Raw genomic sequence first — 12,926 nt, 5'->3', positions numbered from 1 at the left:
AGTTAAATGGCAACAATTAGATTTGACTTGCTTGTGGTGAAACTCCTAAGGAATAATGAAGCCCAGGAGATCTAGAGGATCCTTTCCAACTAATTCTTTCCCATCTATCAAAATTCAATCAACTCCTGATTTTTGGACTAAAGAAATAAAACAGACAATCCCCAAATCACAACTATTTGACTTTAGAATACACTGTGTCACCTATTACAAAAAACAAAAAACAACCAACTCATTCTTATCTTCTAAATAATGTAATAAGTTAAATATATGACTTAAGCTAACATGAAAGTAAATCTGGCACAGATCAACTAACGGTAGAAACTGGACTAGAGCCCAGAAGTTGGGCAGGAGGGGAAAACCAGCCTGGAATTAAAAGTTTCCCCGAGATGGGCCCCATATGGATAATTAAGGTATGACAGTGCAGGCAAATTTATAGTTGCGTTTAATGCACCAAAACAGCTCCCCTATACTTTGTGGCACCTGCTACTGAAGGTGAAAGGGGAAATGGTGTGCTGGAACACGGCAGGCAGCAATGCGAGAAAGGGAATGAGAAAAAAACTCCCCAAGTCCTTGGCTCAGGTTGCCAAAACCAACCCACTGCACCATGCCTCCCATTCTGTCACCATGCCTGGGATTCTGCCAACAGCTCCTAAATGACGTCTTGAAAGTTCTGCAGAAAGAGGAAACAGCCACGGGATCACAACAGTGAGCAGAAGTGGCTGGGGCTGCGCCATATGTGGAAGCATTTGTCTTCCAATTAACTATTACTTTCTTTTCAACTAAGCTCCAGCTTCCAGTATCAGAAAAAGATGTCCTACAGGCAAAACATGTTCAGATCATAAAATCAGGAGAGAATGTTCCATCTTACCAGGTTTCCTACAGCCAAGACGTGTTCAAATTGCGGTGTCATAGGATGATGCTCCATTGCCATAAACAGGGTATTCAGGACGATGCAGATGGTGATGGCCAAGTCCACAAAAGGGTCCATAACGATCAAGTTCACAATCTCTTTCAGTTTTATCCAGTAGGGGTGGCACTCCCAGATGAGGAAAGTATTGGCGAATTTATACCAGCACGGGGGGCACTTTCTCTGAGACTCTTCCAGTTCTGCAGTGAGTAAAGAACAAAGGTGGCCCTCGATCACGGTGAGGAAACAAAGAGGGTTTCAAAGAGCCACTCCTCCTCCTCACTGAGTCATTAAGGTAATCGCTGCTATGAACCACGAGAAGAAAGATGGTTTGAGTGCTGACTGTCCTAACTGTGCGGTCCTCCCGCTTCCATTTCATTTCTCTTGAAGGCAAAGAGGAGGCATGGGAAATACCGGGTCATTTCGGTGTTAACAACATCTAGCTGTAAATTAGAGTGTGATCCATCCATTTGGGGAGCACAGCGTTTCTGGTTAGGGGCTTGGCCTTTGGAGTCTGACTCCCTGGTCCAACTGGCTTCAACACTCACAACGTGTGATGTCAGGCAAGTTACCGATTCCTCTGTTCTTCTGTTGCCTCATCTGAAATGACACTTACTATACAGGCTAAAGGACGACACGAGTCCTGTAATCCTCATCCGCTGACTGCGTGAGTTGATGGACATAAAGCAGGCAGCACAGTGCCTGGCACAAGGCAAGTCCTCAATAAATGGCAGGTATTACACTATACGTTGTATCACTAAATTATTACCAGAGAAGCAATCAAAAGCATAGACTCTGAAACCAGACATACCTGGGTGCAAATACCAGCTCAGACACTGCTAACTGTGGGAACCTGAGTACATTACTTCAATCTGCTGAATTAAATGAGCTAAGATATATATAAAGTGCCTTGGAACACCCTGGCATACAGTGAGAAGCATTTGCTATTATTATTATCTTTGCAGCACAAAAGAAGCAGCACTGGCCGCCGGGCTACTACGTGCAGTGTGTCTCTTACGTTCCCGCAGAAGCGCAAGTCAATGAGTTCACAACTCACGACCGAGTTGGGCATGGGAGTCCCACTCCTTTCCCCACTTCCCTCCCTTCCTCTCTCTCGTCCCCCCTCTCTTCTTTTCTCCTCCTCTCTTGCCCTTTTGTACTTTCTCACCCTCATCATTCCCTTCTCTGTTTTCGTCCTTCCTTCCTCCATCTCTTTCCTCTTTCCTTTTTCTTGTCTTCTTTCTCTTTTAGAAACAGAACTGGTTGGTCTCAAACAAGATCTTATGTGGCCCCCAATATATGACACAGATAAACCAGGAACTCCTCTAGTTGAAGCTCAGCCCGATGGACTTCTTCCTTCCCTGAGGCACTTCCCCAGGATCCTGGGACTCTGATAGACACGGACGGAATATCACCGGACCAAGATGACCTCTAGGGTCATCACAAAATGAAGATGAAAAAGGACCATTAGACATAAAGGCAGAGAGCCATTCGGCTGGAAGCCACAACATTCTAGGCAGGAGGCCCTGGGTAACAAAGCCCTCCTCAAGTTAAGTAGGAATTAGAACAGCTTGGATTACAATCGCCCAAGGACCTTGATCTAGGAGGATGTTCTTTAAGAGATGTAGTTTTGAAAACCCATCAGCATGATAATGCTTAGAGGCCAGGTCTTGGTTCCACGGGTTGGATATAACCGCATCCACCCCACACCCCAACGCAATTCTGCTGACCAAATCGAATCACTCAGGGAATGAATAAAAGTTTCCCAACATTTCACCAAGAACAAGATGGCTGCCTGAAATTAGTCTACTTTCCCTTTTGCCAACCAGCTGGATGGTACCCATGGTGATGGCTTTATTTCAGATGGGGTGCTTGGGTTGGGTTTTTGATTGGCTCCCTGGTTGCTAAGAAAATGGTTGCCTTGGTTTTTCAGATTTAAGGGCCACAGTAAGCGCCACGTGGGAGTCTGCGTGGGAAAGGAAGTCTGTGAAGAAAATTTGCTTTGGCTTCTTCCTCATAGAACTCCCTCCCTTCCCAAGGTAAATTTAGTTTTCTAACCAAAAAAAGAAAATGAAAAGGTTCTCTTATTTCCATAAATTCTTATAGGACATATTTGGAAATTTGGTTCCGTTCCTTTTTTTAATCTCCTCCCTTCTCCAAATGTCTGCTGTTCACTGGCACGTGGAGGTTGAGGCAGCGACTGTTCACGTTTCTGACAGGAGATACAATTGTACTGTTGTAGAGTGCACTAGGCTCCCAGTCTTTGCCAGATACTGAAGAGGGGTTTCCCTACCCTATGGGGCACGAAGGAGATTCCTACAGGGATACTAGGGATCATATCCACATTGTCTCAGGTAAGATCTCAGGATGATCTTTTCCGTTCCACAAACAGTAAGACAACGTGGAACTTTACGAGCTAGGAAAGATCAATTAGGTGAACGTAAAGGTTTAGAGAGTGACGCGCAACCTTGCAAACTGTTACTGGCCCCACGTGCCCGACACGGCTAAGAATCTGGTCTGGGGGAAGACGAGATAGCCAAAGGTTTGTGGGGTTCCCCGTACTTTGCTGCTGTACATTTTCAGAGGGGTTACCGTAGTCTCAACCTCAGGCGCACTGGGAGGTGTTTTCAGAGAGGGCCTCGCAATTCCACCAAGATGGTGGGGTTAGCAGACTGTGGGGCTTCTGAAGGCAGGGCTTCTCTCAGTCCAATTCAACAATGTTTCAGCACCTACAGCGTACGAGGCACTGGGAATTCGCTGGTGAACAAGAGCCCCCGTCCTCACAGAGCTTATCTGCCTTATCCAGGAAAGGCGGATAGCAAATAAGCAATCGTATGGTTGCTGCCTGTCAGTTGAACAAAAGAGTGAATCAACGAATCATGGCAGCAACAGCTATGGCCAGTTGCCTCTATAAGGAGTCTCTGAACCTGTTTTACCTGAGAACCAAGAATGCCAACTATCATCACGTCTTCATTCTTACTTCGCCAACGGTCTCCCCGCCTCCCACAGCCTCGCTGCTTTGAGAAGTGAGACCGTACTGCTCTCTGCCCACACCCTACCCCCAGTCCTCTGAAATATCCCCAAGCTGATGGCTCTGCTGACTGTGAATTCTGCTGACTTTACTGGATCCGCGGGAGCATGTCTGCCAACGGGCTAGGTGTGACACACAGCAGGCAGGATTTTCTCATTATTTACATGATTCTGGAATGCTCCACTGTGGTTTCTAAGCCATCGGTAGGTAGAAGCCTGCTTCTTTGGTTTGGTAATCCAAAAATTAGAATAATGTCAGAGTTTCCGAACTGAAGGCCTGAGAAGCAGGAGCAATTATTCATTCAACGCTGGCTTTTAATGCTGTGGCAATCATTAAACACAGAGGGGCCAGCGGTGAAATAGGAATGGAGTTTCTTAATGCCCTTCAACTCCCTCTCAAATTCTTCATTTCCAGCCATTCATTGTTCTTTGCTTATAGCAGTTCTGTCTCCTCGGCTTTAACAAAGCGAGTTGAATACTAGGGGAGGGGACAGTGGAATGTCTGAGCCGTGAAAGGCCATGTGAGCATTAGGACTTAGAAAAGGGAGAAAAGGCTGGGACGGCTTCCTACTCAGGAACACAACTATGGCTGTCTCTCTCCCCTGAGCTACCCCTGCGTCTATTTTTTATCATGTGTGTGCTGGTGGGTGGAGGGTGGAGAATGAGTATAGCAGAACAGGAAGGGAAGGAAGAGCACAGGGAGAAGAGGAAGAAAAAGGAGAAGAAAAAGGCAGAGCTACCACTCCAGTGCTTCTATCCAACTCAGTAGAGGAATGGAAGCACCAAGGCCTCTGACAGGAAGCCCGCAGCACCGACCAAGCACAGCAAGGTTCAGCCCCACAAACATTTCTTGAGCATTGACCTTGACTAGACCCTGCGCTAGGCCACTGTAGTAATCAACTACAAAACTGTTGCTCTACACCAACAGTTCTGCTGTTCTGACGTCTTTGCCAGTAATAAAATATGCCTGTTGGAGGGGGTTCATTTGTCTTTCTCAACTTCCACAGATTCCCAGAGAAATCCCATTCTTGTCTCCAAGTGAAGAATAAAATTAGCCAAGGTTCTTAAGCTAGTGTTTCTTAGATTGGATTTTTTTTTAAGTTTATTTACTTATTTTGAGAGAGAGAGAGAGAGAGAGAGAGAGAGAGAGGGAGGGGGAGGGAGGGAGAGAGAGAATCCCAAGCAGGCTCCATGCTGTCAGTGCAGAGCCTGACATGGGGCTTGATCTCGTGAAGTGTGAAATCATGACTTGAGCTGAAATCAAGAGTCAGACGCTTAGCAGACTGAGCCACCCAGGAGGAGCCCCTTAGCTTGCAATTCTTATGCTCTGCAGTTATTTACCTATAATCTCAAAGTATAAACCACAAAGTTTAAAGATGCTCTCTCAGACAACGACCTCAATGAGAATTAAAGAAAACAGACATAAACGAAGTGTGGAGGCAGCTGGTAATAGTTAATTCAATACTCTTTTTGGCTTGATACAGTCTCAAGATTAGTCCAGGTATAGTCTAACTCCTTGCTCACATGTGAGAAGGGAAACACTCGAAGGGTTTTTCTTTCTGGGGCTTCTCCCTTTACCACAGACGCCCCTGCTGAACTCTTTTTCTCTGAGTAGAAGTGGTATTGGGCTTAAATGACTCAAAAAATAACTTGTTCCAAGGACACCAGGACAATTCTGACTCTCCTTACAAAAGGAGGGGCTCTGGGTATTGTGGGGTTAGCCTGGGGGGTCGAACTCTGAAGAACAGCAGTCTGAGGCTTCAAGAATATTCCGGATCTACAGTGGGACAGCTCAGCTAAAGCAACATGAATCAAGAGAAGAGGATTCATGCAGGATCAGTCGGAATCTTGTGAGAGAAAACCCAGTTATGGAGTCTACGTCTGACGAAAGAAAGGGGAGCCTAGAATACAGACCACACCCGGACAGATGGGACACCCGCTGGGGGGCTGTGGTGTAATGGAAAATCCTGCCATTCCTCAGCGGGCCAGGCTGTGTCACGGAGGAGCCGCCTAATACGAAGTTCAGGCACTGACAGCAACACTCCTGCAGATAGGCTGTGATTCAACAGCGGCTTCTCTCTTCCTGTGGCACCGAGCGCCGGAATAAGAGGGGTTTCAGCTTACCTATTCACACATCAAATATATTTATGGGTACGTGGGGGTGTTTGATGAGAGGCAGAATTAGGTGCAATCAAAATGCACAGTACATTAGTCCTTCCGGGAAAAGCAAAAGGGTTGTAGGGTGCTAAAAAGGAAAAGAGGAAGGTATGTTTTGGGGTAGAGGGCAGGAGGGGGGTTCCGTTATTTCGTATCTTCACACTTCAGTCTATATCCTTCGTGCCTCCTATCACCCTGCTGGCCCCTCATGACAATTACAGTCTTCTTGAGATCTGCTAGCTCACTCTTAAATGCCATTCCTTCATACTTCTTATCTATCTGTATACAATGCTGGCAGCAGCTTTGAAGTCCTTATTTGATTCTCTGCATGCAGACATGGGATGCTGGTTTCTATAACAAGTAGACTATTCCTAAAGTTCAGAGTCAATATTTGCAAGAGTCAGGCCAAGGGACAGGAATTATATTTATCGTGCACACGACGTATTTTTATCTTGGTGGTCTGGGCTGACATCAAGGGCACATACCTTCTACTAGTGTATTTGTAACAACACTCAATATACTGTTGATTCTGTCCTTCCGTCCATAGGAGGCCAGTTGGTCCATGGAAACTAAGAGAGATCCAGGGCCTTTCTTCTTAATTTCCACCTCAGTTGTAGCCTGAAAACAAGAGTAAATCAGGTGAGTAAAGTCTTATAAAGGTTAAAGCTGGGTCATGCTGGACAAATTGTCCAGAGTGTGAGCACAAACAAATGCTCTTTGTAACATCTTTTTACTTTGATCCTACAATCCTATTAACCTCAAGAAGTAGAGTGAAACATGACCACGGATCATCCTTAGTGCTACAGATGAGATGACCAGGGTAAGTTGGTACAAACCTACAGTTAACCAAAGAATCTGGCTGGGACCCAAACGCCTCGTCTGGTCAACTCCACGCACCCGGTGCAAAGACCACATCTTCCGGGGCAATGACACCAGAAGGAGAACCTGAGTTTTCCCATCTCAGTCTCATATCCACAGCATTTGGCTAGAATTTGACCACATGATAAAATAAGTCGAATTCACCTCTATTCGACATTTCATTAAAGGGCCAAGTCCCTGATCACACTGAATGCTATAGATGTTGCTTCCTTCATGGGCAGGGGCACCATCGCTCTCTCAAACTGTCACTTCTAAATGTCAAACCTGGGCCTAACTGAATGGGGTTGAAGTTCTACCCCAAATCTCCCCCAAGCCCCGGTAAAGAAATATGGTAAGGGTTTTGCTATTTTATTAAAAATTTTTTTTTAATGTTTATTTATTTCTGAGAGAGAGAGAGAGACAGAGAGAGAGAGGGAGAGAGAGAGAGAAACACAAGTGAGGGAGGGGCAGAGAAAGGGAGACACAGAATCCGAAGCAGGCTTCAGGCTCTGGGCTGTCAGGAGAGCCTGACACAGGGCTCTAACCCACGAACTGTAAGATTATGACCTGAGCTAAAGTTAGACACTTAATCAACTGAGCCACCCAGGCATCCCTCACTATTTTAACTAAATATAGAGCGCTACATATGTTTATCTTGCCCTTGTTACAGTCTACTTTGTAAGTTAACCCGCAGTGTTCAAATTCCCAAATAAAAAGGGCAGAAAACACCATCAGCGTGTCATACAAACTGTTTTTTACAAGTTCCATTGTGGGGAATGCTGGTAGGGGAGATTATAGCACAGCGTTTCTTAATGTCCCTTGCCCGTGCTCTCTGTGCCAACCTGCATATGCTACATTAGGTCAGGCTCAATGCAGTGGATTAAAAGCTAGCTTTCAAGTAACCATGCCGTCCGCTACAACACATCATCCAGGTAATGTTGGCTGTCCCTTCCACTGTGAAGGCAAGAAGACAGACACTCACCATTTCTCAGAGGACAGGGAGGATACATGTTTATATGAAGCTAGAAAAGTCAGTCTGATCAGTACCAGAATGACACTAGCTGTTTCGAAAAGAAAATAATTGTCTCTGGAGAGCTACATCCGAAAGGCTTTCTGTCCTTCGGTATGTTTCGATTTTAAGAACTGTACAGAAGAAAGTATCTGGCACATCATAATTTATCTTATTACAGTGTTTCATCAAGCTGTTTCACGGATTCAGACATTTGGTTTACCACTGGGTTTTGTTCTGTTCGTCTGACAGAGCTACAGAAGAAATGGAAAAGAAAAAGAACTGATTTCCTTGGGAATCCCTGGCTGTATTACTATACAAACAACTGCGAATGTAACAACGACTTGTTGACCATTACTGTCAGGTCATAATAAGATACATTTCTCTGGTGAGCCCCTTTCTGCTCCAATTCCCAGCCTGATACTCATGACACCTAATAAATCCGATTAGACTCCTACATTTTAAAAATGACAATCGTCTAAAAATGAACACAGAAAGGCCCCATACGGTGGGTATTCTTGTTTCTGGCATTTATTCATTCTAAATTTTTACTGAGCTGCTCTCTGTGGATCTACAGTACATGGTAGGTAATTTTCAGAATGCTGACTCTTAAGGTACTGTAAGATCTACTGGACTGGCTGATTCATCAAGGAAGGATGACACTGCATTTCAAAATTGCTTTGGTTCTCCTCTTGCACTGTTGGTGGGAATGCACACTGGTGCAGCCGCTCTGGAAAACAGTGTGGAGGTTCCTCAAAACATTAAAAATAGATCTACCCTATGACCCAGCAATAGCACTGCTAGGAATCTACCCAAGGGATACAGGAGTGCTGATGCATAGGGGCACTTGTACCCCAATGTGTATAGCAGCACTTTCAACAGTAGCCAAATTATAGAAAGAGCCTAAATGTCCATCAACTGATGGATGGATAAAGAAATTGTGGTTTACATACACAACGGAATACTATGTGGCAATGAGAAAGAATGAAATATGGCCCTTTGTAGCAACGTGGGCGGAACTGGAGAGTGTGATGCTAAGTGAAATAAGCCATACAGAGAAAGACAGATACCATATGTTTCACTCTTATGTGGATCCTGAGAAACTTAACAGGAACCCATGGGGGAGGGGAAGGAAAAAAAAAAAAAAGATAGGTTAGAGAGGGAGAGAGCCAAAGCATAAGAGACTCTTAAAAACTGAGAACAAACCGAGGGCTGATGGGGGGTGGGAGGGAGGGGAGGGTGGGTGATGGGTATTGAGGAGGGCATCTTTTGGGATGAGCACTGGGTGTTGCATGGAAACCAATTTGACAATAAATTTCATATATTTAAAAAAATTTGCTTTGGTTCTAAGTATATCTTACTGTTTTCTGGACTTGCTGGATATAACAAGAGATAAATTCTTGAGACTTTAGTAACATTAACCTTAAACAAAGTTAATAAAAATGCTGTCTAAAGGAACTAGTCAAATCATTAGATTATTAGTTAGTGGTATCTATTTGAAAGCTAAAATAATTTTTAGCTTGGATTAAAAACTCCACATAAAGAGAAGTTTATCCCCAAACTTAGTATTAAGATGGAACAATGATTATCTATATCTTTCTACATAAAATGAAAATAAACTGTAACAGGGATATGTGGTGACAACCTCTATAACAACGTTAAAATTCGTTCCATACTAAGGCATGTTATGGAACATATCTTAAGTTTCAAAAAAGAAATAAAGAAGACACCAAGAAAAGGAAGTTTCAAAGATCATACTTAGGGAACCTTACAGGGTAAAAAGAGAATTCATCATGTCACCTTTTTACACAGGCCACAGCATCTACCACAGATCCAAGGAACTGGTTCCACTGAAAAGTCTTGTGGTAACAGTAAGACATCCAGAAAAATCCCCTTAGGTTTATAAAACAACAGACTTCTAAAAGTCCACAGATCAAAGCTAAAATCACAAAGGAAATTAGAAAATACTTTGATGATAATGAAAATAATCCATTAAGATTTATGGGATGCAGTTAACACCATGGTTTGAGAAAATTTTACAGCACTAACTGCTATAAAAGATGTAAAATCAATGCTCTAAATTTCCACCTTAAGAAATCAGAAAAAGATCAAATTAAACTGTGGGTAAGTAGAGGAGAGAATATAATAAAAGTAAGAGTGGAGATTAATGAATTAGTAAATGGGCAAACAATAGACGATTACAAAGGGCAAATGTTTTTTAAAAATAGATTAATAGAATTGATAATTCTCTAGCAAGACTGATGAAGAAAAAAAGATAGAAAACACAAATTATCATTTTCAGGAATAGTAATGGGGACATTACTACAACTCCTACAGGCATTATTGGGATAATAAGAATATATCGTAATTTTAAGTTGAACCATCGTAAGAAAGGAGGCTTCTGTACAATATTTATAGTAGTCAGAGTATATAATAAGATAGAATATCATAATAAATAAACCCAAAAATTTAAGTGGGCTAACCTAACAAAAAAAAAAGAAAGAAAAGGAAGAATAATTGCCAACAACTTCAAGTCATATCACCTTGGATAAAACGAACAAACTTATCAAAATACAACTTATCAAAACTGATAGAAGCAACAGAAAATCTAAATAGCCCACATTAGAAATTGTTAATAAAAAAAAACCTTACAATAAAGAGAATTCTAGTCCAGATATCTCTACAAGTGAATTCTATCAAACATTTACAGAAGAAATAATACCAATACTAATACCAATTCTTTCAGACGGGAATACTTCTCAACCTGTTTTATAAAGTTAACATAACCCTGATATTAAACCTAACAAAAAACATTACAACAAAAGAAAATCAGAGACCAATATTCCTCATGAACGGTGATGTGAAATCCTTAACACAACTTGAGAAAATAGAACCCGTCAATATATACGAAGATAATACATCATGACCAGCAGGATTTATCCCAGGAAAGCTAGTTTCACGTTAGAAAAAAAAGTCAATGTCATTCATCACTTTAGCAGAATAAAAGAGAAAAAAATATCTGATTATCTCAAATGCAGTAAAAGAACATTTGATAAAATTCAACACCTCTGCATAATAAAATTTCTTAGCAAGCCACAAATAGAACATGGCAGTTCCAATCTGATAAAGAACATCTATGAAAACCTATAGCCAACATTATAATTCTTGCTGAAACATTAAATCTTTTCCCAAGCATAATGGAAACAAGGAAGAATATCTGCTTTCATCATCTCTATGCATTTTGTATCTGAAGTCCTAGCTAGTGCAATAAAGCAAGAAAAATAAATAAAAAGCATAAAGGTTCCAGTTGCTGTTAGTCACAGAAAATATTATTGTGCATGTAAAATCCCTATGAAATTTGCAACAAAAAGACCTCATAGAACTGAGATGTTAATTTATAAGGTCATAGCATTCAAAAACTAACTGTACTTCTATGCTCTGATAACAAATACCCGAAAATAAAAAGGTTTTAAATTATACCTTTTACAACAGTATCAAATACTACAAATACCAAGGAATAAATCTAATGGAAGATGGGTAAGACCTCCACTACAAATTATACAACTTTGCTGAGAGAAACTTGAGAAGACTTTAATAAAGGAGAATAAAACCACATTCACAGATTGAAAGATTCAATATAATTAAGATGCCCATTATTCCCAAATTGACCTATAGATTCAGTGCAATCACTATAAAAATTCTAGGCTCTTCTGAAGAAACTGACCAAAAAAAAAAAAAAAAGATTCTAAAATATATAAAGACACGTGAAGAATCTAGCAAAATAGCAAAATAATAGCAAAAAATAGCAAAATAATCTTTTTAAAAAGATCTGAAAAGCAAATTAATCTCTTAAGAGATTGTTTCATGATCTTTAAAATATTTTTTGTTTGGAAGGCTTATGCTATCTCATTTCAAGACTATAAAGTTACAGTAATTAGACAAGCATAGTATTGTTATAAGCATAAACAAATAGATCAAGGGAACGGAATAGAATCCAGAAACAGACCCAAACATGTACATCAGTTGATTTTTGACCAAGATGCCAAGTCAGTTCAGTGAAGGAAGGAAAGTCTTTTTTTTTTTTTTTTTTTGTATTAACACATTTTCTTAATGTTTTATTTTTTGAGAGAGAGAGAAGAAAGGGAGAGAGAGTGTGCACACACACAGAGGAAGAGCAGAGAGAGGGTGTCAAAGGATCCGAAGTGGGCTGTGTGCTGACGGCAGAGAGCCCGATGAGGGGCTCGAACTCACGAACCATGAGATCATGACCTGAGCTGAAGTTGGACGCTTAATCAACCGAGCCACCCAGGCGCCCCAAAAAGTCTTTTTAACAAACAGTACTGAAAAATTAGATATTCATCCAAGTCAACTCCTTCTAATTTCATACACAAAAATTAATTTGAGCTGAATCAGAGGCCTGAATGTAAAACCCAGAACTGTGAAATTTAGAGAAGAAAATACCTTCACAATTTGGGGTAATGGCAAATTTTCCTAGAAGAAAAAAAAAAACCTGATACATTGGATGTCATCAAAATTAAAAGGTTATGTATCTGATAAAGGACTTGTATCCATAACATATAAAAAAATCAAAATGGGCAAAAGATTTAAATAAGCAACTTAATGAAAGATCTATGAGAAGCCAATAAATACATGAAAAGATGCACATCATCATTAATCAGCAGGGAAATGCAAATTAAAAGCATAGTAAGGCAACAGTTTATGCCTACTCAAATGCTAAAAACAAAGACTAATATCACCAAATGTTGGCTAGGATGGGGGGCAATTGGAACTCTAATACGCTGTTGGTAGGAGTATTAAAAACAAATAGTGTAACTGTTTTGGAGAGCTGTTTGGCAGTTTCTCGCAAAGCTGGACATACATTTACCATACGACCCAGGAATTTCATTCTGAGGTAGTTATCCAATGTAAATGAAAACATTTATCTGCCAAAAGAGTTGCACAAGA

At 41.3% G+C, this 12,926-nt stretch overlaps 1 protein-coding gene across 10 annotated transcripts in view; it reads right to left on the bottom strand.

The window, feature by feature from the left end:
• Positions 1-12,926, bottom strand: part of SCN8A (sodium voltage-gated channel alpha subunit 8) — a 179,174-nt gene that overhangs the window by 41,403 nt on the left and 124,845 nt on the right. For all 10 annotated transcript variants that reach the window (XM_023257081.2, XM_023257082.2, XM_023257084.2 and 7 more), the window contains 2 exons: positions 6,580-6,712; positions 869-1,107 (listed from right to left, as the gene is read on the bottom strand). In XM_023257081.2, coding sequence (XP_023112849.1) covers positions 869-1,107; positions 6,580-6,712 — 372 coding nt within the window. The remainder of the gene's footprint in view (positions 1-868; positions 1,108-6,579; positions 6,713-12,926) is intronic.

Source organism: Felis catus, chromosome B4 (genome assembly GCF_018350175.1).
Source record: "Felis catus isolate Fca126 chromosome B4, F.catus_Fca126_mat1.0, whole genome shotgun sequence".
In the NCBI taxonomy this organism is placed as follows: Eukaryota; Metazoa; Chordata; class Mammalia; order Carnivora; family Felidae; genus Felis; species Felis catus.
This window is presented reverse-complemented; position numbering and strand designations above follow the sequence as displayed.